This window comes from Vidua macroura, chromosome 13 (genome assembly GCF_024509145.1).
Source record: "Vidua macroura isolate BioBank_ID:100142 chromosome 13, ASM2450914v1, whole genome shotgun sequence".
Lineage (NCBI taxonomy): Eukaryota > Metazoa > Chordata > Aves > Passeriformes > Viduidae > Vidua > Vidua macroura.
The window spans coordinates 12,704,018-12,730,804 of NC_071583.1; the positions used below are offsets into that span (position 1 = coordinate 12,704,018).

Here is a 26,787-nt window from a genome sequence, read left to right on the forward strand (position 1 = left end):
CAACATTTTGTACTTGAAATAGTTTGTGTTTAGTGTGCAGTTGCCTGAAGATTGAAGATAATTTATTGCAGTGGGGCTTCTTCCTATTTCCTCCTTTCTTGTTTCCTTTCTAGTTTTTCAAAAGCATCTAACTGAGATGTAGATGTGGTCACCTGTGAGGAAGGCTGATCTAATTTATGAGAAACCTGTAAAAAAAGTGTTAAATATGCTGAAAGTCAATTTTAGACATGTAAGTGGTTTCTGTGCTAGTTTTATTGCATATGTGTTTGTGGAGGGAAAGGTGTCTATCATGCCAAATGAGAAGAATTCCACACTTTTCAGACAGTATTTGGAAAACAGTATATTTTTCTGCAGACTGGCACACTTGAGTTATCCCATTCAGGGTGCACGAATCTCAACAGAATAAAAATTTTTAAGAGAGAAAAGAAGTTTTATCCTGGCTTTAAATTGATGAATAATTGGATAAATTATATTATTATTTGCTGCCATAGAAAACACCTCTGTACCTCTCCTGGATTCTGCCTGGTTTTACTTAATTTCTGTATCCACTGATACTTGTTTGCCTAAGCAATGATGTTACCTGTAACAGAAACTTATTAGAAGTGACTTTTTTTCATACTTGTTGAAACAATGTTATGCACTACTGTCTCTAAATCAAATGTGCTTAAATACCATAATCTCTTGGTATGTCCAGTATGATTTTAAAACACAAGGTATCATATGCATTAAAAAACACATGTGGTTTTTTGTTAGTTCAGTTTACTCCTATGCACAATTTAAGCAGCTTCCTCGGAGGAGGATGGTTACTTTGTCAGTGACAGCATGTTTTTATAAGTGACTATTTTGTGTACTCACAGCATAGCTGGGAGTGGAGTAATTGTCCCTGTTGTGGCATAGCAGTCAGCAGTCAGTTCCTTCTCATGGCAAAGAGAGACTCTGAGCAGGGGAGTCTAGCTGGGATCCCTGCTCCCCATGGCTGCTCTCCTCCCTTTGCCTTTGCAGAGAGGGCCCATGTCTTCTAACCTGCAGCAGGTTAAAGATACATGCTTCAGGGATGCTTAATCCCTGACCTGCCTCCTCCCCCTTAGTCTTTGAACAGAAGAATTTCATATTCCTTTTTTGCTTTCCAACAGATGATGAATTCCTGTGTGCCACTCACTCCTTTTAGATCTCTTCCATTTCCGAGTTTGTCTCAGCCCTTCTCTTTTACTGCCTGGCTCTGCTCATACTTGTCTTTAGTCTGCCTCTGTGGAGGAGCTGTTGTGCTGCTGTCCAGCACTGACCTTTCCTGGGCCAGGATGGCCCTGATACCTGACACCAGAAATAGTAAGCAGCAATTCTGTAAGTCTGTTCTTGCCGTTCTTTCTTTCAGGAGCAGGGAAACGTTACTTCACACCATTGATAGCAGCAATGTACGGAGCATTGCGAATATCCCTCCATGATACACAATTTCTGGTTCAGAAGACAGGAGCTTATAAATGGTAGCAAATATTCATCCTGGACACGGATTTTTGTTTGTTAAAGAGTTGGGTTTGGTGTCTCCCTGCTTAATCTATGGGCGGAGTTTTAAATGGTTTAGCTTGTTATTGGTTTTGGTTTTGAACAAACCACTGGAACTGTTGTTGATTAGTCACAAGACTAATTTCTCTTGGAACAGTAAGGTTTATATTGGCACACAAATAGAGATGCTATCAGAAATTCATTGTGTGGCATTTGCGTAACTGGATAGCAGTCAGTTCCATCTGCAGTTTCAAAACACATCAGAATTGTCATATTCTTAATGTATACACTGAATTCAAAAACAAATTCAGAGTGACCAGTCAGAGTGACAAATTAGAAGAATTAAAAAATGTATTATTCCAAAGCCATGTGCTGAGTCAGCATGGCTTAATCACCATAACTTCTACCCACAGTGTGTGATGCAAGATGAGCCACGTCACACTAGAATGTTTTATTTGAAATTCCAGCCAAACATGGTTTGTTGATATGTTGGATTCTTAGGCCTGTAATAAATGGCCATATTTCTTTGTAGGGTCAATGGGTACTGTAAGTTACAAGATCCTCAGCATACAGTAGTATGGCAACATGAATGTGCTGGAGCTGTGAGTTGTTTATAATTAGTTATAAAGGAAAATGAGGCTGGCTGGCCTTTGGACTTCAACATTCCAAGATTCCAATAGTTGGGGACTCAGGTAGACAAACCTGTGCATGTTTTATGAGCTACTACTGCTCGTGCTACCTAGGGAGTGCTGTACTGCTTGGGAGTTTGCACTGGCTTCAGTAACTCAATTCAGTAGCTGTTTCATTAAACTTTCACGGCTTTTACATCTGAAGTCATCTATGAGTTAAGTACATAGCCATTAAACTGTCCACCTAGTTTACAGAGATGCTTCCAAGTTGATTACATGGCAGTTATATTTAGATTCTGTTTCTTGGGACAAGAGTATTGAGGCCCTTATAGAGCACTTGGCTGAGGCATTCCTGAAAAGACCTCCACAGACTTTGACATCTGCAAGACTTTTCACTCATTACTTTTGTTGTAAAGGGTAGATATTCTGTTTACTAAAGGTCAGTTATTCAATTAATACCTTGAATTTTTCTGATAATGAAAATATGTGATATCTCCCATTTGGAGGGGTTTTGTAAAATTTCATTTTATCTTTTCAAAGAATTGTTGTTTTTTGTTTTTTTTTTTTTTTTTTTTTTTTTTTGGTACTTCATATGGTCATTCTGCTACTGTTGTAGTGTTTTGTTTTATGGATCTTTGTAAGTGCTTTGTAACAAGTTTATTTTTGCTCTGGGTGTGGTTTGTTATTTATAGTAGAAATATTCTGTATGTGCTATAAACCCTCCATGCCAGCTATTTTACACATACAAACAATACTGAGCTAGAAGCAGCATGTGATAAAGCAGATAGGTCCAATTGTGATTCTCATATGCTAAGTTGGATGTTCTGTTATAGAGCAGATTTCCTGTCTTTAATCATGGACTGGGTGTTACCTTGTACTCCTGCTGTCATTTACTGTTCTTTTCTTTGTTCGGCAGCAGATGAACTTGACCCCTGTTCAGTTTAACTCAAACCAAACTCTGCCCATTTCTTTGTCTTTGTTTCCCCCCACTCCACCAGTGCCTGCTCTTTAAGAACACGTGATGTGAAATTACTATTTCCTATGACTTTGTTTCAGAAACCTGTAATGATTAACTGAGTGATGATCTTCTCCAGCTGAATTTGATGCCACTCAGTCTGAGAAACCAACATTTTAGAAGCAGTTTTGAACTATACATTAGTATTTATTGATGCTACATTGTTTCATATTAGCAATTTTTTTTTCATTTGTCTACTGCAAACGTAGGGGGCTTGAACTGCTGTTGTGTTTGGTTTTACTTGTTGTGATGCTTGAAGGAGAACTTGGTGTTATCACAAACTGTTACAAAAATACATTATTAATGTGACTTTCCATTTTCCCCAAATTGTTTTGATGGTTTGTTGTCTAATCTCCTAGTGCTTATATTGCAAAAACTCACTGATCATTCCAAGTTGATTGTAAAAGTTTTCAATTAGGTAGTGCTTAGGTATTATTATTTAAAACTGTGGATTAAATTTAAAAAAAAGTAAATAGATGGACTACACATTTGGAAAAGGTTTCAAAAGTATATCCAAAGACAGTTGGGAAATCCTCCATACCGGAGGTTTTGTTCTAACATCTTCCTCTCCATTTCCAGTCCCTCTGCAGTCCTGCAGGTTCTAATTCAGTTTGTCAAGTTGTACTTGTGACCGAAAGCTAAACAAAATCCTTTTAAGGACCAGGAGAGAAGGAAAACCTCCTGAAAAGTTCTCAGCTTCTGAAACAGCTTAGAAACAGTCCTGAAGCTGATGGGAAAAGAAAAGGAAGTTTGAGTTCTTCTTGATTTGGAGGAAGCATTTTGAGTGGGTTTGTTGGTCTCTCCATGAGGACTCCCATTCATTCCAAACACAGAGGTGCTTTCACAACTGGATTTGGTCAAACATCTCAGTTGTAGAATGAATCCTAATTATTTCTAAACATAAGAGCAAGATTCTTCTTGAAAGCTAATGCTGTGATTATAATGTGAAAAATGATGGCCATCTTTTACAATCTGACACAAATGCTTAGTAAGAACAAAACGATGGTGCCTTCTATTTATTGCAGCCTAGAAACAAATTTTGTTATCAGAGTAGCAACCAGAAAATAAGGTCTCTGCTTTGCTGGATATTACACAAACATATTAATAAACTACTATTTCTCTAAAGAATTTACAATCTAAGCATGTATAGGAACATACTGTAACGACCTTTAACAATACTAAATTAAATTTTTAAAGTAAATTCAGATCTGTTGAAGCTCTTAAATTTCATTCATGGTGACAGATCTTTGTAATTCCTGGGTTCTGTGATGCGTTTTGAAATGGGATATCCCATTCTAATGGAAGATGACTATAATATGATATGTATATATGCAGTCTATATATTCAGTGTATATAATAGGATCCTAACATGATTTGAGGTAATGTTCTCAGGATATGTAAAATGCACACTTAAAAATATTTATTACATTGGTTTTGATGCAAAAATTGTACACAGGTTGTATCTGTCTCTTTCTAGATTGTGGTTACTTGCAAAGCTTTTCAGAAAGAGTTAAATTTAGCATTTTTAAAACACTCACAATGCACAACGAGAAAACAGTTTCAATCTAGCTCTGTCCCAGCAGGCTCCCCACTGAATTTGCAAAACTTAGTTTTTTTCTAAGTACTCTTTCTGTTGTTCACAACTTCAAATCTTCTCAGAAGTAGCAGTCATATCCTGAGTATCCTCCCAGACCCTTCCAAAAGTCCAAAGCAGAGCTGTAGCCTTGTGCAAAGGTCATGAAATGAGGGCAGTTGTACCAATCCTAAAAAGATTAGATTGCATGTCCTGGCTGCAAGGAGGCGATGGAAGAGAGCTGCAGTGCTTCCTCAGGGTCCTCAGCTGGGCAGTGGCTGGTGCAGTTTGGTGTGACACTTGCTTCTGGACTACTACAAAAAGAAAAAATAAAAATGATTCTCTTCTAAATGTCTTGAACAAATAATGGCAATCTTTTTCACATTCTGGGAAGCACTGTCTGAGGGTTCCCCAGATCTTTATCTCTGGGAAAACACATGAGAAACTACAAACTCAGTGGTTTGTACTATGGGAGATGGGTTGACAAATTTGGATGACTTGCAGGGAATTTGCTACCAGTGAGTATCTCTCCCAGCCCTTGGAAAGAGCCAGGTCAAACCTCACAGCATTTGAGATGTGCATATTCCCCTTTGTGCAGTAAAAATCCTGGTTGCAACTGTAGGGTACTGCCCTGGAAGAAGGATTTTATGTATTTATTTTACTATTTGTAATATCTGCAATTTTAAGAACTCTGGAGAAGAAAGCAACAGTGAATCTGGTTAGGTAGCTTTGCTTGCATTTTGCTGTGTTTTTTGACACAGCAACTGGAAACTGTGTGCTGTCTGAATAAAGACTTGTCATGTGCTGCTGGCTACAGACATTTGACAGGCTTTAGTCTTATGCCACCACAGTGCTTTGGGCATTTTACAAGTGAGAATACTAAGGCAGGAAACTTCCTGAAACATAGTGTTGTCAGATTTATTTGTTTTAATTAAAAAAAAAAAAAAGGAAAAAAGAATAGCTGGTGTTCATTCTTTGTTCTTGAAGACTATAGTTACAGCAATATTTAATTCCCTTTACTCAGCTTTGTGGATTTTTTGGCTGTTTTTGATCCTGTGTTCATAGTGCTGTCTTGTTTCATTTCATGTTTTGTTGGACTGAGCAGGACTGCTGTAACTGCACAGCTTTCATGTGTTTACATATTTAGAGTGTCTCAGTTCTGATTTCTGGACCTCATTCTTTGCATGAAGTTGCTGTCTGGAATCTAGACAAGGTATCTTAGATTTCCTTCCTTGGTACTTGTGTGGCTGTTTACAATATAAGTAAGTTCAAGAGGCACTTTCTTTCAGGTGGATGCCCTTGATGCTGCTGTCAACGAAGTACAGAGTACCTTGGAGGTGATTCTTGGGCAACTGCAGGGAAAAACACACAATGTTTTCTTCCCTTAGACCTTAGAAAGCAGGTTTTGCCATCCCATTAATTTGTGTTGATTGATACAGGCAGGGGGCCAGACAGTTTTAAATGTTGTTTACTAGATTGATGAGAGAAAGCCTGACATAAAGCTGAAATCTGTGGTATCTGCCTTTAGGCTTAAACTCTGATGGCTGTGGAGGCAGGTGGTTATAGGCGGCCTAAGGAGTAGTGCACGTGCACATATAAAGAAGCATAGCAAGTTAAAGTCTTTACATGTTGTGGTCTTCAGGAAGTGGAATACAGAAATCCAAATGTTACCAGGAAATCTGATTGAGAAATACCTATCTTCATCTTTGGTGCAATTAAAGAGCTATGGATATCATAACACTTGGAAAAAACTGGCACTTCTGCATTTGATCCTGGGTCAGGTGTTACCAAATTCTGATAGCAGAGGATTAGGGTTTCCTGTATGGGGTAAAAGATTATTTAGGAAATAACTTTAATCTAAATTAATAAAGAGAGACTAAATAATACTTGTAAAATATTGCAGGCTTATATATAGAATTTATATGTATTTCCTTGGAAAAATACACTATATTCTGCTGGAAGGGTCTGAAAAGAAGGTTGCTAGGTTGGGTTTTGCCTCACTTTTGGGCAGAGAAGACAGGTCAGTAGCATTCACCAAGAGTGATGTGCTTCAGAATTTTTTAAGTCTTGGCCTAAAATGTCTGCTTTCTGAAAGGTCTTTCAGTCAGTATTTTCTGTCTGCAGAGATGTCATGGCTCCTCTTCTCAAAGAAACTGGTTGCTCACTGGTATCAGTTTCACCTTTTATCTTCTTCCTCCAAGCTCAGCAGAATTTTTTTATTTTGAAGAAAGATTGCACCAGCTCATTAAGGACTTGTTTACTTTAAAGATGAAGTATGAATTGCTGTTATCTTGCTACCCAAACTAATTTTTTTTTTTTTACATTCTTGCCCACTGGAAGAATGCAGAATTCTGCTGATAGCAAAACCAGCTCTGTGTTTGTAGATCTGAGTGAGTCACAAAAGACTAAACCAGGATAGGGGCAGATCAAGAGTGAGGTGTAATTTTTTCTTTCTAATTATATTAAATTTCTGGGGATAAAATCAAAGTCTGCACTTGTCCTTACATGCAAAATTGGGGTGCTCTGCCATGCTTATCTTTGCTCCTTTATTCTGGGCTGATTCTAAAACAATCTGTAATTCATTTTTACCATTATGCCTCCGTTAATTTAAGAATTCCTCCTAAACTCATCCCATAACTTCTCAAATGCTAAAAAAATATATATCTGTAAAATAAATACTTAAAAGTTCTGCCTAGTATCTACCAGCTGTTGTGTGCTGAGAATCTGCATTTGGACATAGTTGTCTGCCCTTGAGTTTAAAGCCCATTGCTGCTGTTTAAGAATTGCACAGGTGGAGATGGAATGTTTCAGTTACTGAGGCTCAAAGTTCCCAAACACCTACCTGTTATTTTAGAAACCTGTTAGTGGTATCTTCACCATACAGGTGCTGTTGACTTACTGGCTGTTTGTAAAACACTTTTGTCTGTTTAAAATATTATTGTGAACCAGCGTGTGAGAGAAAAACCACGACAGAGATAGACACAACAGTGCAGATCAGCTTCTGATACTTGCAGTGCGCTGCATGACAGGAAGCAAGAGCAAACTGTGTGGCTGCATGGGGAGGAGTTCCTGCCGAAAACTGAGGGACAGACACAGGGACTCCTTTGTAGCAAAGGCTTTCCACTGTCACGCTGAAAATTAAGGAACCTGCTAAAATCTGAGTACGATACAAAATAACTCATGGTGTGGTGCTGCTTATTTGTGCATCATCAGGTAAGCGTGATTCGGGACCGTGTAACTTTTTATTGTTTGTGTGTAAGTTGGAATTGCACAGATACTCCTTCCAAGTGTGCCACAATTTAAGATTGGGTATTGATTAAACCAAAATGTTGCTTGGCAGGAATGTTTCCTTATATAAGGAAAGAAATTTGCTAAAGTTTGAGGTAACGTACTCTGCTATTCCCAATGGGATGGAGGACGGTTTATTTTTCTCTCTGTATTGGTCGTTTGTTGCTGCAGGGTGATGGGTTTAGGTCTTCTGCTTATCTGTCATACCATGTAAACATCTCTACCTCAGTCTCCTAGCCTGAAAATGTGAATTTTAGTTGATGCTCTAGGGCTTAAAGCGGAATATTTATAGCAAGATGCATTATTGTCTCCATTGTCAAAGTGAAAGCTGTAACACATCCTACTTACACTGTATTTATGGTGCAGGATGATTCTGCTTTGCAGCATGTGGATGTGGTATCACCTGGAAGACTGGGTACTCTTATGGACACTGCAGTTTGGGGAGATGCGGACAGAAAAGTAGCAAGGTTGATAGTAACTGTAGAAAATACAGCCTTTGAGGGAGGTTTAAAATATTCAGTCCATCTTGTGTGTAGAAAAACAAGATGATATAAGATGTGAGTATAGGTTTATCTGAGTGTGTGTAAACAATTGCAAAGTGGGCACTAGTTCTCTGTATTTGCAAAGTGCAGCATGGGAATAAATGGGCTTTTTTCATGGCAAGAGAGAGTCAGGTTAGATATTTTGGGGATAAATGCTTCCTGATTGTCATGTTCATCAAGAGTAGAACAAAGTATAGAGTTAAGATCTGTCATTTCAAACTGCTATATAAAAACTTTCCTGTCTTACATGTTGCAGTGGTTAGCATTCAGTACTTGCTTGTTCTTAATGATTTCTGTTGAGCTTTGATTTTGTACTGTTAATATGTGAATAAGAGTAGCCCATTAGGGACACCAGAGAACAGAAGTCATCTCAGATTCTGCAGCTCCAGCCCCAGTTTACAGCATCTTTTCTTGGAAAACTTAAAAAAATAATCTCATTTAGGAATCCAAGTTATTTCAAAATAATTGTGTGTATGTTGACTAAAAATGTACTTTGAAGTTCTCAGAAATATGTGATCAAGGCAGGGGGCTATAATGTGAGGCAAATCAGGGACATGGAAACCTTATGGATCTACAACACCTCATAGGAAGATGTAGCCAGGTGGAGGTCAGTCTCTTCTCCCAGGTGTAACAAGTGACAGGACAAGAGGAAGCAGCCTCAAGTTGTGCCAGGGGAGGTTTAGGTTGGATATTAAGGAAAATTTCTTCACTAAAAACACTGTCAAGCACCGGAATGGGCTGCCTAGGTCAGTGGTGGAATCACCATCCCGGGAGATTTTTAAAAGCCATGTAGTTGTGGTACTGAGGGACATGAGTTAGTGGTGGCTTGGCAGTGCTGGGCTAATGGTTGGACTCGGTGATCTTAGAGGGATTTTGCAATGTAAGGGATTCTGTGACTCAATGTTCAAGAGCCTGTGTGCCCTGCAAGTGCACAAAACCTTTAAGGATAGAGTTAGGTTATTAAAACATTCCAACTTTGATTATTCTTGCTTTTACAACCAATCCTATGCTAAACTCCCTCAGCACAAACATACAAGGCCAGGAGCTGCAAATTCATCACCTCAGCTTGCCGAAGACTAAGGAATCCAGGGACTGTTTGCATGCTGACTGGTTATGTTACTTGGAGACATACAGAATTGGATCTGACAGATCCCAGCTGAAAAGTGTTTGAAAGAAGAACAGAAGCTGAATCTAAATAGTGTATGGACTCTTTTATATTGCATCTTATTTTTTATTTATATACTAGGTGAGTTTAAAATAATTAGATATTGATTGTGTTAATTAGAAGCATAATTTATGTAGGAGTGTTCAGATTCTGGCTGAGAAAGGATTCTCATGCAACAAAAAACTCCTGTGGAGAAGAAATAAATGTGAGTTATTTAGCTGAATTTGCTTTGGACTTTGCTGTAAAGTTTGCAGAAGTGTCAGTGTATTTAAATGTTCTAGATTCCAGTTACTGGTCCTCTCCCCTGTCTTCTAAAAAGGGGAAGGAAGAAGGTTAAATAAAGACAAAGTAAATACCAGTCCTCAAACAAAGCTGTGCTAATCCTTGTCCTTACAGCATCCCGTACATGCACACCCATTTCCTGTTGTTCATGTTAAACACATTGAATATAACTTTCATTTCATTGTTCACTTCAGTGTTCCTTTTACATTACATTGACCGGAAAATCTCCAATCCATCACAACAAGCAGTGCAGAAGCAGAGCCTGCTGGCTGTGGTGAAGGGAGGCTGCCAAGGAGCTGCCATTTTGGCCAGCAGAGATGTGATCACTCCTGGAAGTGTTTGAAAAATGTGAAAGTCATCAGTGGCAGAGGTGACCTCACCTCCATTGCAGTTTTTGCTGTGCTGTAACAGAGCAGAGTCTGTTTTTTCATTTGTTTGTTTTCTTTGGAATATCAGGAACAAGCAAGTCGTGTTCCTAACACCAGTATCCAGGGCTCCTGCCAGCTGAACATGTGCGGGGTGGGAAGCTGGACTGTCCATGCTGTGTCCCTGTCTCAGTGCAGACTGTGCAGTCAGATCATCTCTGGACATTTCTTCTTAAAAGCAATAATCTTAAGGATTTTGTGTCACTCTGGAGAAAATGAAACCTGGAATGTCTCTGGTATTCCAAACAGGAGAGGGCTGTGGAAATACACATGGAAAACAGTTTTATTATAGCACTAAAATTGTTTTGATTGCAAGTTCCTTTTGCCAATATAACATAAAGAACTGTGATACTGAAATGTAAGGTAGCAGGTTCTGGACTTCAAAAAATGTTGTGTTAGAATTCACTATTCTGAGATTATGGTCTCCAAAAGCACATATAATATACTATTCAGCTAAAAAAGGCATTATGCTCTGGGGAAACTTGTTTTAAGATGCTTTTGTCTCTTCATCCCTCTCTTGTCAGTGGTACAGCCATGGAAGTGGGAGATGAACAGGGAGGCTGACAGGTATTGGCATGAAGGCGAGTGACAGGCTGTGGTGAAGGCCAAGAGGTCTGACCTTTAAAGGTGGTGGAAGATCCATCTCTTTCTGAAAGTGCTTAAACTCTAGGGAATGAGTTGTCTCTTTTTTGTGAAATTGTAATTGGTTATCTCGGAACCAAGCCATATATTCAACTGGAAATGCAGATATTTCTTGCTGGGGACTGCAGACCGAGCTGTTTGTGTGATATATCACATTCTTCTGCTATACAGACTTTCTGGAATTGTGCATTGTATCAGCCAGGCTCAAGCTTTTTTTTTTTTTTTTTTTTTTGGTGTGTCTTCTCTGCCTTTTAATTCATTTTAGATGCTTAATACCAGTGCAGCAGGAGTGTGATATGATGGAAAGTGTGTAATCCTGTGTGAGGTTTACTCTTTTTTTCAGTATCTTTCTGGCTTGAGGCTGGGTAGTGCAACACCACTCCTGTCTCTTCTAGTTCTCTTCTGAACTCTGCTTGGTGGGATTATAGCCAATCGCCTGTGGCAGGAAATGTTAAGTTAGTGATTGTTCAATTTAAGGTTATTAATCTCTTGCTTAGCAATTAAGCTGGATTCAAGGCATATTTCATTTACTGAATAATAACACCAGGTAAGAAAGATGCTGGGTTTTAGGCATTCCTCTTGTATTAGGAAGACTAAACTGAAATGTTTTAACTTTTCTGTTTTCTGACTGTGTCATCTGTTAAACTTTTGGAAACATTTAAAATTAGCTAGGAGAATTGAAACATTGAAGCAGTCCAGCTTGTAGTTTTTTCTTTCGCCCTACCTCCCTTTTTGCATTCCTCGTAACATCTGTTTTGTACTATTTGTGCCTCATCACTGGACTCTGTCCTGAGTCCTCCATACTTTGTGGTGGAACTAACGGGGAGCTTGATCATTTTGAGATCATTTGAATGTGATTTGAAATGGAAGAGTGAAAATTTGAAACAGATCTTATAACACTGTAGCAACAGTAGATGGAATTTCCGGTGTCATTAAAAGAATAAATATGGTCTTAGCAAGTGGTATTTTTCAGGATTTTTGAAGAGAGATACGTGTGTTGGTAGGATGGGTGTGGATGCACTGACAAACTACAAAGAAAAAAGAATATATCTCTGAATATTTTTTGAACTTACCAGCTTCTGTACATGTTAGAGATTTAAGAATTAGAAGGGTGCATAGAAGTGCATATCTATATTTGAGTGTAAACATGTGGATGTTGCAGATAAAAGGTACTTACACATCAAGACAATTTACAGGCTAACTGGGTTTAATAAAAGGTGCATAGAAACAGTGTGACTAGAGATTCAGATGGAAGTCTGGATTATTGTTGTGATTTGATGTCTTTCTATAAAGAAATGATGATGTGCTCCTGCCTTATTCTGAGCTGCTTCAACACCAGCTGTGATTCCTATGGCATAAAGCCATCATCAGGCTTTGGGTGGGAAGGTTCCCTGTAGATGTAGAGGTGTTCTCAGCTGGCTCAGGAGGTACTGATTGCTTTCTAAAATTAAAAGAAAAAAAAATCATGTAATAATTCTGCTTTTCATGCAGACATAATCCACCCTTTGAGGTGTGGTTTAAACCTGGCCTGTGATGTTTGACTTTTTATTAAGTATTTGATCAATTTTCTCCCATCCTTCCACATTAATCCCTTTTGATTTTATTTTTGCTCTACCTGATCTCTTAAAATTGCTTGTCTTTGGGTAGTTTTGTTTTTTAATTTAGTCTGATACAGATACTGTCCCTGATAAAAGTGTCCCATAAGCTAGAGAGGAACATAAAGCCCACTGCCTTTTTCTCAACAGTAAAAAGGCACAATGATACAAAATGATACAAAACTTTGTTAGCTAAATGGTGTTCCCTTTTCTGTATTATTGCAAATGTATATGTGTATACACTTGTTATATGTATGTATACATAAAAAATGTATATATTTTTATATGTGTGTGTATGTAGGTGTGTATATATGCACTTTTACTTGTTTACATTTATTTAAATCATAAAACTCTATTATTTAAAAAGTTATTTTCTTCCAATTAGCAGTACTGAGGTGTGTCCAGGTGTATGTTCTGGAAAGATTGTTTTAAAAAATATTTTCATATGAAAACAATCTGAAATACAGGCTAATTGAACGGTTTCTAGTTTTCTTTGTTTTGGAATTTTTGTTTTGGGGACATGGGAAATGTCTGTTTTGTTAGAATGGATTTCTGTATAAAAAAGGATTAAAGTTTTTTAGTGTTTGGTTTTGAAATGAGTCTGTCTCTGACTAAGGAGATCTAAGGGTGTGATATGCCTATGCAAATACATTATCTTGAACTGTTATTTATTTTGATACCAGTCTGTGTGCAGTCACATTTCTAAGCATTTAGAATGGAGAGATGATTTAACAAAAGTCAGCAGCTCTTCTGAAAAGCATTTCCTTCCCCATCACAGGATGGGGTTTTGTCAAGCTATTTTTGTGCATCTTTGCATTTCATCTCCCAGGTGGTAGAGTATAAATCTGTGATATTGGTAATTAATACCCTGTGATGGAGACTAATCCAGCCTTTCTTATAACAACAAGGAATAATGTCTTATTGCTCTAATTCCTTTAATGAAATCAATACTTTAATATATAAATTGATATCTTACCTTCTCATCTCCTGCGAGATAATTATGGAAAGCAACTCTTTCCTGCTGTGTTAAGGCCAGGAAGTGTCCTGTCTCTGTAACTGTGGATGTAGGCACAGCCTTTTGGGCAACAATATCACAAACATTAGGATTCAAAATTATGATAGAAAAAGCTTTTTCAGCCTGGAGGTACATGTTCAGATGCAGGTAATGCACCTGTGTGGTCAGTCAGAAAACACAAATACATTTCTCATCAGAACATGTACTTGCCACTATTTTCATGCAGGTGTGTACCCATTTTTTAAGGACTCTAAATACTGTGCAAAAAAAGTTATCAAAATGTTCCAAGCTTTCCTGTTTTCCCAGCAAGGCAAACAGCATCTCATAATATTTTTCAATTTAGTTTGGTTCATGTACATACAAATTCTAATAAAGAGGTGCTCTGTGTGAGATGGCATTTGCCCGTTGCTCATAGCCCAGTGTGGGGTTACCAGGGTGCTCTGTGGTCAGTGTGTCACACAGCACTGCAGTGGGACACTCATGTCAGGGTGTGCTGGGGATGGTGAGGGAACCAGGCTGGAGTGAGGACTGAGCCTGCCCTGCCCTGCTCTGGGCTCTGCCAGAGCCTGCTACACTGGGCTGAGCTTCTGGGCTGCTTTGGTGAGAGGTTTGTGTTGCTTCATGTGCCGTGTGAGTTAAAACATGAGATGGAGAGCAAGAATCAAGGGGTGATTTTGTGGGACAGGCAGATTCAGGGGTCAGTTGCATTGTGCTATGACAGCTGAGACAGGACTTGGAACCCCTTTGGGGAAAAGATCTTCACAATGAGCAGGGATTAATTTAATGAGCACCTTCTGCTCCCTCACAATATCCACTGCAGTCTTTGCTTCTAATCCACTTATTATGGGCAAAGAAATTTATCTATGGTCTGGTAGCTCAATTATTGGATTTTTTTTTTTGACATGGAGTTCTGCCTCCTGCTTACACAATGATAATAGCCCTTGAAACTCTCAGAAATATTAAATCATTAATCTTGCCTGCAGTGGTTAATATTTAACAATTTCTATATTAAATGACTGGTGTTGCATAGCCACTGAGGCTCACAGAGAACATAATGAGTATAATACTTGCAAGCTTCCAGATAACATTTCATATTCAGTAGCTTTTATATTAAGAGTGTAGTACTTTTCAGTAAGCAGAAGATCTAAAATAAAGTGAAAAATGATCCTTTGATTAGCACAGTGAAGTAAGGGGTAGAGCAAGACATCTGTTTTGTGGAGGCTGTCCCAGACTTACTCAATATGTAATTGCTTTTCCTACACTTTACTTTTATCTTTTCATTGCTTTTGGTCTGTACATCACAGTTGATACAGATTTGTTCCTCAGGAGTGTATTGATGTTTAGTTATATAACCCAAGAGGTTGCCTCTAAATAAGATATGAGTATTTGAATTCCTGGTGAATGCATTTTGTGCTGTGCTTTACCTGAATAGCCTTGCCTTGGATGCTTGTCCTCATGGCCACTGCTTTGGCCATGATACCTCTGTGTTTTGGAGCCAGACATGCACTTTGAATGCAGCAGTTAGAGCCCACACGTAGTTGTTGTGTAACTTTCTCTCTGCAGTAAAACCATATCCTGCCTCATTCAGGTTCACTTTAATCCTGTAGCCTTGCCTAGTACAGTGGTAGTTCATATTATGTAATTTATAGTCTCAGTCCACTTTCCTTAGAGTTGGCCAGTGTTGGAAGCGCCACCTTCTGTGTTAATCTGTAGCCGTGGGACTGCAGTAAGAATCTTATCGTTGGTTGTTTAACAAAGGAGCTGCCCATTTGTTGTGTGTGTGGTCATTTGTCACACTCCATTAGCAGTGAAATCAAGTCTAAAATGTCAGACTTAGAGCACTGCCATCCCAAGCTGTGGATGCAGTTGCATCCTGTCCATCCATGCACTGGAAGCATCAGTTAATGTAGGCTCAGGTACACCAGGTCCGTGCACCATTTAAAACCTGCTCTTGTAGAAAGCTGTATTCCAAATCCAAATGCTCTTCATTTTTAGTTAACCTGTGTCCACTGTTTGGAGGGCTGGTACTTTTCAGTTTTATAATTTCTTTTTGTGAAATAAAGACTTGGAGTAGACTTAAGTAGAATCAATATATGATTTTTTGAGTACAGCTGCATGATGCATGCCTTTGGGTCCCCAGAATTCTAATTAGGATTGAAGAACAGTCTGCGACATGTCCTAGTCTGCAACTAGAATCTTAAGAGATATTACTCTCTGGGCAAAGTACTGACCTGACAGATTTCATCCCTGATTTGTGTTTTTCACAATGAATTCACATTTGCTAACCATAGAATAGTAATTCAGATTAGTTTATCCTGTGGGGAAAAAAACAAACCTTACAAAAGACTGATACAGGATAAGCAAACATAGTCAGTATTATTTCAGATATTTCTGTTTGTAGCTCAGAAATTTCTGTGCTCTAGTCAGTTCTTTAACTTGTTGCTAATAATCCATACTGTAGCAGTAAAAGGGATTTCACTGTGCTTAGTCTGAGGGTGAACATAAAACACTTCTCACTGTGAACTCATGGTCCAGTTTCTGGACAATAATACTGTTAAAACACAGCTGTTGCTGACTTTGAAATTACTGTTTAAAAAAGTATCAGAAGTTATTTTCTGAAAGAAGCACAGAATTGTGTTTAAATGAGTCACAGATCTGCTGAATACCAGTGAGTAAACATAAAAGGTTTCAACACCAAGAGTTTAGTTTTAAAAGAGTATGAAATCAAAACCTCTGGATTTTGTGATAAATATTCTGTATCTTTTTTCATCAAAGAAACAGTCCTCAGAAACAATACACTTGACCTTGTAGATCTGAAGTTGTTTCACTGGCTTCAGAAGAGCTAGGAGAATGGACACTGGGGATGGGAGAGGACACGATTTTTCTACCTTTTTTTTTTTTTTTTTTTTTTTTTTTTTTTTTTAATAAAAAATACCTTCATTGTGTGCAGCTTCTACCTTTTAGTTGAGCTTTGGACATCCCATAAGCTATGAACTCTGTATGGCAACTGTCTGGGGTTTTTGGTCTCTAAATTGCTCATCTTTGACTTCTATAGACTGGAAACTAAATCCCAGCTTTAATTATGTGTGACTGCTTATCTCTGGTTGACATTGGAAGACAACACAGCTGGATAAATAAGAACCACGTAGTCTGTGACTTCTCTTGTTTCCTGAATCTTTCTGGCTTGGTAGACAACGCAGAGCTCTGTTAAAGACATTTCACACTTATTTGAAGTGCATGAAGATTAATCTTGTGGTGAAGCTGTGATATGACACAAAGGAGGGCTTGCCATTTGCAAACCCAAAACCTGAATATGGAGCAGAATGCAACCACTGACATGGAGAGTGAAACCCAAACATACCCTGATATAATTCCTGCAGTACATTTCACCTTTTATATTGACTGTGGATAGGACTTGATTGCTGAAGGTGGCCTTTGAAAAATCTTAAGTATAGGCTTTCAGCACAAAATATGTTTCTCTTCATGACAGTCTTATTAGATACAAAAGTTCATATCAAGTGCCAAAGTACAGTTTCCAACATGGAGTAATTACTTATGCTTTTAGTTAGAAGTAAGTTTCTTAATTGAAGTGAACCTATCTGAGCAGAAAAGGAGCAGCATTTAATTCACAATGTGCTAATAGGTAGCTTTTCAACTCATGAAAAGAGAGTTTATGTTCACATACATGGTGATTATAATGATAATGAGAGTAAATTAAATAGATATGCACATATATTTATGTGTATGACATCATGATCTATACTTGTCTCAGGATCAAGCCAAAGGCAGTTTGGTACTATTCATCAAAACTGAGCTTTCTTTTCATTTTGCTTTATAGAAAAAACGGAAACAGAGTACTCAAGATGAAGATACAATCAGTATCTGCAGCCTGGATACAAGTGTGAGTAATTTAATTTTCTTTTTTGCCCTCCCTCTCTACCCCCTGAAACTAAAATATGGCTGTTAGGAGTATTCTGAAATAAGCCTGTTCCATCTTCTCAGCTGTGTTGTTTTCATACATAGCATGAATAACTTGTTCTGCTTGTTATGAAAAAAAGTTTGTTATAATACTTCTCTCATTTTCTGTATTAAACCTTTAAAAGAAAAATTATGTCATAATGACAGTTTATTGTAAAGCATTGAATCTCTTATCAGTAAATAATTAACAGGATAAAAGGACTTTGTGAATGCAGGATTTAAATTTAGACCCTTTATACTGTTGAATGGGTGTATGGGAAATTCCATTTCAGTTGTGGGTGGTGGTTAATGCAAGCTGTAAGAACCAAACTCTTTCATTATGGTGGGTGTTGAATCAAAGTATTAATGAGGGTAATTATGCAGTAAACAACAATGTGTGTTGCTTTTCCTGTAAACTTGTGACATAAAGATACACTTGAAGTTATAGTTTCAAATCCATGGAAATAAATACAGGTTGGAAAATTAGCCATTCTTTCTGTTCAGTGTCTTCATCAATATTTGCAGTGTTCTGTTTGCAGTCAGCTGTTGAACCAGTTTTCCTTTTCTGTAGACCTCTCACATAGTACAGGCAGAAAAAGTAATGGAAAAAATGGAGAATAAACACTGCTTGTTTAAACAGTTTTATTTATTAGCAAGTGTCAAACCTAGTGCTGTGGTTTCTTTAATGATCAGATGTTAATTTTGGTTTGAAGTATACCTGTTCTTTGAAGCATTAAGTACATTTAAGGGCTCACCTGCCTGGATGGCTGCAGACAAACAAGCTCTTGCAGGCACTTCCAGTGAGCTGGGTAGAATCCAGCACTATTCTGGAAATCATAAACCCACAGTAGCCTGACCTTGTCTGTGAGCTGATACTTTAATGTTAGTTTATCCCATCAGACCTTACTTTGGGCCCAACTTCAAAGGAATTGTTATTCCTTTAAAGGAATTGTTGTTCTTCAGGGAAAATTGGAAATTGTTGACTATTTATTATTATTTTGGACAAATTGATCATTTTTAGATGCTTAACTCTGATCTGGGATGGAAAATACTGGGTTTAACTATTTTTATGTTTCTGGAAAAATCGTGTATTTTATTCTTTGGTGATTAAAACAATTAGGTAAAATTTCCTTGTGTAGAATCTGTTACACTGCTGTAGAAATACTTTGATGAATATAGTTTCTCCTTTAATAGCTAAAGATTTAAATACTGCTTGAAAGGGACAATTTCTGCTAATAGAATTCCTGGAGGAGGGTGATCTAATGTGATCTTAGCTCTGAGTTTGCTCCATGGAAATACAGACAGAGCACTGAGCAAAGTGAGGTTTGTGTTTTCTGATGAGCAATAGACACAGCAATAATAATAGCAATGTCCTTCATTTGCAGTTATTAAATACCACTTAAAATTTATAAAATATTATTTTCTTTTGGTATTGGTTTTCTGTGTAACCATTATTATTGCCAAAACAACTATGAATCTGAGAAGAAATAAAGTAATTCACTAAACGTCAGTCTGTAAGACAATGACTAATAAAACCATTGAACTTGGATTTTCATTAAAAGATTTGTAAATCCCTACTTTAGAGGCATCTTGTCAATAAAATGTGTGAAGGGCTGTTAAGAAAACTCTTCCCACTGTCATCAATGCAGAATTTCACTGTTTAAATGTGAATGTGTGCTGGAGTCTGTATTAAAAAATAGGGGTGAGAAATGAATTGGGTGAAGAAGTTTGAATCTTTCCTTACAGTGCTTCAGAATCACTCAAGTCAACAGGGTGGAGAATATCCCATGAGGATATAAAGGGTATGCATTGCATCTTGAAGAATGATCAGTTTATTTAAATGTACAATTTATGTAAACACTAGTTGATTTATCTTTTTCTGCTTGAGATAACTTCAAGCTTGTCACCCCTTTTTTTCTGTTACCAGGAAGTGCTGATTGATTTATGCTGTATGGACTATATTGTCTCTTGTGTCTTTGAAGTTTACTTTGCCCTGAACTCTTGCACATTACAATACTACAGGTTCCTGTTCAGCATGTGGTACACACTGTGCCCTCACCACTGACAGGACTTGCTGTTAAGGCCAGTTTGCCTCTGGCTGTGACAGGAGACTTGAACTGTCATGGTGTCTGACTTGGAGAGGGTAGGTGCCTTTGGTTAGGAAATGAGACTGGCATGTGAATTCAGAACAACACCCTTGTTAAAAAACAAGGCTTTTTAGCTTCAGGTAATGGTTCAAGTGTGCCCATCAAAACCAGGTGCTGTTGACATTAAAACAAGTTGGACAGGAAGAGTTCACATTTTCACATGACTTGTGTTCCTGCCCATTGGATTATCAGCCCCCCAAGTAAAGGAGGACTATCACCTTTGTGAGCCTTCTAGGCATGGCAAATAAACTTTTATTTTTCTTTTCATGTCATATTTTTCTTATGATTAATGATAACGACAGTGATGAGAATGCAACTAGACTGAATACCAAGTATCTCATGTTGTTGGAAAACATTGGAGGGTCTTCTAATTGTGGAATGTTGTGGCACAAAAGAGATGGCTGGAATCTGGCAGTCCATGGCTGAATGCTTACCTGTAAAAGCATTTTGTTCTCTGTGTCTGCTTAAATGCTATTTATATTGAGTAGAGATGTGTCTTTCTGGGTTTTGATTTTAGAGAGCCATAGCTTACATTATAGGTAATTCAAGATTTCTGTTACAAGGCAGAGAGTTGGCTGTCTTTTGTTCTCATGTTTGTGACGTCAAATTTCAAAAAGAAGGAAAATGTCAAAAATAATCAGTTCATATCTCACAGAAACCAGCTGTGGTGGTGTTATGCAAGGTCACTTTTCCTTTCTCTGTTGCCTCACATACAGAGTAACTTATTCCCAAAAATGGAGAGGGGGCTGAAGAAAGGGGTGAGGAGAAGTGTCTAGAATAATTAAAAGTTTGGAACAGTTTCTGTTTTAAAAACAGTCAAATATACTGGAACTTAAACTGAAATCAAATATCCTGGGAACAAACTGGCATGTGATTAGTTCCATGAGAAATGGTCCATGTAAGGTTATTCCTTCTCTTGGGACTGAGGGCACAAAATAAAGCTGTTTGTAGGTTCCTACCAAAGCAAAAGCGATGCCATTTCACCTACCACACCAGTGGCACAATTCTGGCACAGGGTGTTGTGGATACCAGAGGCTTTGCAGGAATTCAAAAAACAAATAGGGTAAATTCATGGAAGAAAAAAACGCCAAGAGCTATTAGACTGAGCGAAGCAATCCATCTGAGGAAGCCCTTGAAGCTGCATATTTCTGAGTCTGGGAGAGCAAACCACGTGTCTGTCACTAGGTGTGTGCTCTGCTTTCACATGGACAGCTTTTTTTCACTATTGCTAGGGAAATGGTGCTGGCCTGAGATCCATCCTTAGCCTGTCATGGCCATTCTCAGGAGACACTGATTAGCCCAATGCAACACCTTCTTTTCTTCCAAGCAATAGCAGTTTTGAAATTACTTAATGAGGGCTCTATGCTTAATTTGAGTATTTGGATTATAGCATGATGTAAATAATTAAATATGCAGGTTCCTTTGTCTAGCAACTCTGTTATGCCCTGAAAAGATGTGCCAAATTGTTTATATGTATATCTTCAATGAATGCATTTATTTTCCAAGCCTAAGAATCTGAAAATTTGAATGCGTGTGTTCCCTATTATGAATTTAGATTTTCAGTGGGATAATAATAGATAATGAAATTTTTACAAATAATAAATCTCTCAAGCTGTGTAATAAAACTGGTTATTTTTTATTAAATATTGTATGTATTTCACAAATCAGTATATTAGGCTCTCCTGTGCAGCACACTGTCTGGTTTGCATGAGATGAATGACTCCTGGTCTGGTCAGTTCTCCAGCTCCCTGAGCTGCTGGTGGTGCATTCACTCTGCACTGGTTCCACAGGCATCACCTCAGGGATGTACCTTGTTTTTGTGCTTGGCACTGGAAAGATCTGGCCATCCTTACTGTCCAACCCCAGTATGTGTAAATGTATCTGGTGGCCACCTTTGTCCAGGAGAGGGTGGAGTGACAAAGAAAGAGGCTATTAACTATTTAATGACTGGATTACTTCATACCTTGGAAAGCAACATCCATATGGGTCTCCTGCCAATTACATCATCATGTGTCTACAATCCTTTTACAAAAATAGATTTAGAATTTCTTTCTATGACTGACCATTGCCAGACATACCTGTCTTTTCCAAGGGAATAAGTCCTACTGACAGAATTTCCTTCCACAGGAAACACTGCTTGGAGCTTTGCTGACTCAGGACAAGGACTGGTAACCTAAGCATGTTAAATGATCTTTGTATTTGTTCAGTGATCTGGACTGGCATTGATGCTTCAGGAGTTGATAAACTGGCTTATTAAACTGACTGGCTGAACTTGGCTCATTTTATTGCCAGCTGAAATAAGTGGACTTGCAAATCTCCTCAATGTCAAATAGTTTGTGATAACTTGTGACAGATGTGGCCAGCAGACTGTGAGGGCTGAGTGCATGAACGTACACGGCCACAGCGGTCAGAAGTTTATTTAAAGGGAAATGTGCCTAATACCTGACATGGCTTTGTTCATGTGGGCCTCCACTGGGAGGCTTAACTCAGTCAATGGACTTCAGTCTCTCCAGTTAACTCAGCCGTGGTGTTCCATGCTTGTGCTCTTAGAATGGTGATAGCTTCATGACACCGTGTGCCTCATATGTCTGAACTCTGTAAAATCATGAGTAATTCAGGGGATTTCCAGAACAAAAAGCTGGTAAAACCTAATACAAAACTTGGGCTTTTCAGAATAAAATTGTACTTCAGCAAAATTCCATCCAGAAAAAGAATCACTGGTGTGCAGTTCTCCTCTGCAATTGGTTGTGTGCAGATTTGTTGTAAACTCGTGGAAGTTGCTGTTGTTGTTATTTTGAGAAGGAATGTGCAACAAATACATTACATGTAAAGCACTTTCATAAAGAAGGTAAAATTTCAGAAGAGCTATTTATTTTTGTTATATAGAACAGTTATCATTACTGAAAATTAAGCTCTGCCAAATAGTAATTTACTATTGAGTGAACTGGAAATGTCTTACTGCTCATTTGCCTACTTGCAAGTTAATAAAACATGTCCCAGTATAAAATACAAACAAAAAGGTACCTAGACTTAAGCTACATTTGCATACACTAGACCAGAGTTCATTAATTTTGATTGCTTTTAGTGCAAAGTTATTATTTATTATGTATTTAATAGTCAATATAGCTGAAACATTATTTGACCTAATTAAACTTAATTGTAAATTCAATTATATTTGATTGCTAAGGTATGGCAAGCTAGCTTTATAAGCTTAGAGAGGATTACTTCCACATCACCTTATCAGAGTCAAGATAATTAAAATATATATTGTATCTGGGTCTTTTATTTCTCTAAACTGTGGTCTGTTGCATGTTCATTGTATAAAAGGTCTTCAGCTTGCCCAGTAAGATGTATACAATATATTTGAATTATTCATAACCTTTGAATTTTGCTGTGCAGCAGGGTGGTCAGTGCTCATCTGGATTCAGACTTCATTATACAGTGACTATTCTTAATCCATTATTAATCCCTCATATGATTGTCATAGACTACACCCTCTGCTGCTGGCATTATTTGGAGTAATGTTCTGTGTCTTAAGGCTCTGTTTTGTTATTCTCTTGCTATTTCTCATTAGATGAGGCCTACAATGCTCTATTGGAAAAATGTGTAAATTGCTGGTCAGGCTGCAATTTCACCCTCTGCATTCTAGTATGATCTCAGAGTTCCTGTGTAGTTATACAATTACTCTTTATTTATGTGAACTACTCCTCAGAATTTGGCTAATTGTTCTAGTAAATCTCAAGGATAATTTTGGTGAAGACAGCAAATGTGTGATGAACATCTTCAGTGCAAATCTGCCTATGCAAATATGCCAAACCTTTGGAAACACACATCAAACATTTTTGAAACATACTTGGGAACTGAGTAAGAAAATGTATCTCTTGTACATATTCACCCAGTTTCTAGAAATTAAAGCTGGCCTATAGATACCTTAAATGAAGTATGATCATTAAAACTAACTTTTTTTTATGGTTTAGCTCAAACTATAACACTATCTTATTGTGACTTGCTGGCATCTATTTATCTGCTTCTATGTAAATTCACATGCAAGGCATTGTTTGATACAACATCATCAATTTGTTGTATATGCTGTTTCCTTTGAGGTTCTTTATTTATACAGTGCTTGGCATTCTGCAGTATCTAAGGGGGAAGTAAAGCCATAAAATGGTTTCACTGGGGGACTTGTTGGGGAAGTTTTGTTGGGCAACTTGTTGGTTCCTAGAAAATGATTTTTCTTCAGTTTTTTTTTTTTCCTGATGAGACGTGCTCAGTGTTACTGTTCTGAAACTGAAATGTGTATAACTGTGGAGCAAGAAAGATGTGATAAAACCCCAAACCTGATGGTTTTCAGACACTGCAAAGCTATCCCTTATACTTCTGCCATGGGGTTTAGTTGTTGATCAAATCTTAGATTATGATAAAGTCTTGGGAACTGGGGAAGACTTCTGATAAAAATCTGGAAACAGGTTATACCAATTCTTAGGCAAGGTGTGTTTTGGTGCAATGCCAGTTTTTTCTTCCCTTGGCTGTACTGACAAAAGAGAAGAAAAGGAGGTAAGGTTTTGCCTCCAAATCAGAAAGGTTTCATCAAAAACATCCACTCAGTCTCTGGGCTTAGCTCTCAATAGCAGCAAATTACCTCAGTGAGAAATATATCAGATGAAAGATAACTTTATCTTCAGAAATATGAAGATTTTGTAATTCTTACTATATTTGCATGTAACACAGCTTATCTTTCTGATTCAGTCAGAAGTAGTGTACATATGTCTGTGTTCTATTTCAAAGAATTGCTTTGTATAGTAATAACAGTAATTTATGATATTCTACATAACAGAAAATGGCAACTGAAGTTTGAATTCAGTTTAAATATCTTTTGGGTTACAGAAAGAGGCTTGACATTTGCTTATTTTGCACATGGCGAACTGGGAGCATTTGTGAACTGAAATTAGCCAGATGTTATTGGCAGCTATGAAGTTCGATATCTATTAAGCAATGTGTGTGGTGGTTGGTTTGATGAAGATTTGCAGAGGAGGTTTTCATAACAAAATTGAATCCAGTAATGAGTTACTGTAATTTGGTTTATTTAGAGGTCAAAATAAAACCCAATATTAGTTCTACAGAGATAAATAATGTATAATGCCATACATTTTCTAAAATTAAATTTTATACATCATTATTGGTAACTGTATTTTATATTGAATTTATAATATGGACGGTGCAGACATAATTTATTAAAAAAATGAAGGCACCACGTAAGCAATGTGCTGTGTGTGGCCTAGAGCCAAAGAATTTAGGTTTTTCAAGTTATGTTAAACTTTTGACTGAAGCAGTCTGCCTATATTTATTCTGTGGAAGAAGGAAAGGATGGCCCATTCATTCTCAAATAATATCCAGTGGGAGTGCTTGACATAGTCCAGTTCTTACTGAAGTCTCAAGTGGAAGCCAGGATTCATTGACTTAGCATGGCTGTTTAATTAAAGTCCATAAATTTCTGCAATGCCAGCTGCGTTTTGGCTGTGCCTCTAGAAGTGACCAACTTCTCGAGTAACAGGAAATTAAGTTGGTACATGAATACACCAGGATGCCTCTCTACATCGTCGCATTAGGACAGGCCTTGTAAGGGCATTCATCTCCTGGTGGTTGAATTAAGTGATAATGAAATTATTCATTACAGATAGTTTTGCATGGTGTTTTTTAGAAGCCTCTACTACTTCTGCAGGCAATCCAGCCTAGGGCTTCTCTATTGTTAACAAGATTTCCTAGTCACAAACTAGGAAATCTTTAGTTTAAGGCACTGTCTTACACCACATGTGAGCATTCAGATCAGAATAAAATCCCTGAACAGGTATGGGCAGAGGATCCTATATAGTACTTTTTTTCTGTAGCCAGGACCTACAGATAACCAATTCTTTCAGACAATGCCTTTTTCTTAGGTAGGTCAGAGGAGGTATTTTTTGTTTCAGCTAATGTGAAGTTGAAGTGATTGTATCAATATATTGAGGTGATTTTCATTAACTAATAGATAACATCTGCTTTCATCTTTTGAAGAAACCTCTTATACTAGACTGTGTGCTTTTTAAAACAAGCTACATCTTAGCAGGAAAGTCATTATGAAATAACTTCTTCAGCAAGAGCTTAGCAACAAGGAAAACAAAGACAATCTTACTGTTAAAAATTTTCTAGTAGGTACTTCCTAATTTTAGCTGGTGAAAGTAGTTTAAAAAAAAAAAGATAAGAAGTTTCACTCAGATATTTGTGGTTACATGGTCTATTTGGCTTGTTTTTATTCCCTCATGAGCATTGAGTTTTCTGTGTACCCTTCAGTGGATCATTGGACTTCTTCTCTTGATCAGATCCTTATCTGAAAAATGCAACCAATGTGTGTTTGTTTTTCTGACCTGCTTTGAGACCAAAGCACAGAAATTCCTGGAGGATGTTCTGTACTGCCAGTGCTGTGAGTGCAATTGGAAGGGTACATCCCAATGCAGGCTGTCAGCCAAGGCCACTCCAGTGCAGGGCAGTGCAGGGAGACATAAGCAGGTGAGTCTTACAACAGAGAAGTGTAACATGATTTGTCATAAAAGTTTCATACTTTTCTCTGGGATAATCTTAGAATGCTGTGGTAATGCCACAATACTCCTAGAAAGCAATCTCTGTGTAGCAGTGATTTTTCAGTTCATTTGGTAGCCTTTAGGTCCTCCTATCTCTTAGGGAAAAATTTTTGTTGTTTTGTCTACCATTCCGTTATCACTGTAATTCTGTAATCAGGACAGCTGAACTGCTGGCTCTGTTATGCACCTGCACCCTGTTCCCTTTCCATGGTGTGGGAAGCAGCCAGGAGGGGAAAGCCCCCAGCAAGCAGAAGCTTAACAAGTGTTTCTAAATGCTCTAAGAGTATTTTACAAAAAAACATAATGTTATTTTTTACAAGTGTATGAATGTGTTTGTCAATAGAATATTAGCATGTCACCTCTGCTACTAATGAATAAAACTGCAGAAAAAAGAGAACTAA

General features: G+C 37.7%; 1 protein-coding gene across 1 annotated transcript in view; it reads left to right on the forward strand.

Moving 5' to 3' along the window:
• The window catches only part of ARHGEF3 (Rho guanine nucleotide exchange factor 3), a 105,915-nt gene that overhangs the window by 38,172 nt on the left and 40,956 nt on the right, over nucleotides 1–26,787 (forward strand). The window contains 1 exon segment of the mRNA XM_053989624.1: nucleotides 17,510–17,572. Coding sequence (XP_053845599.1) covers nucleotides 17,510–17,572 — 63 coding nt within the window.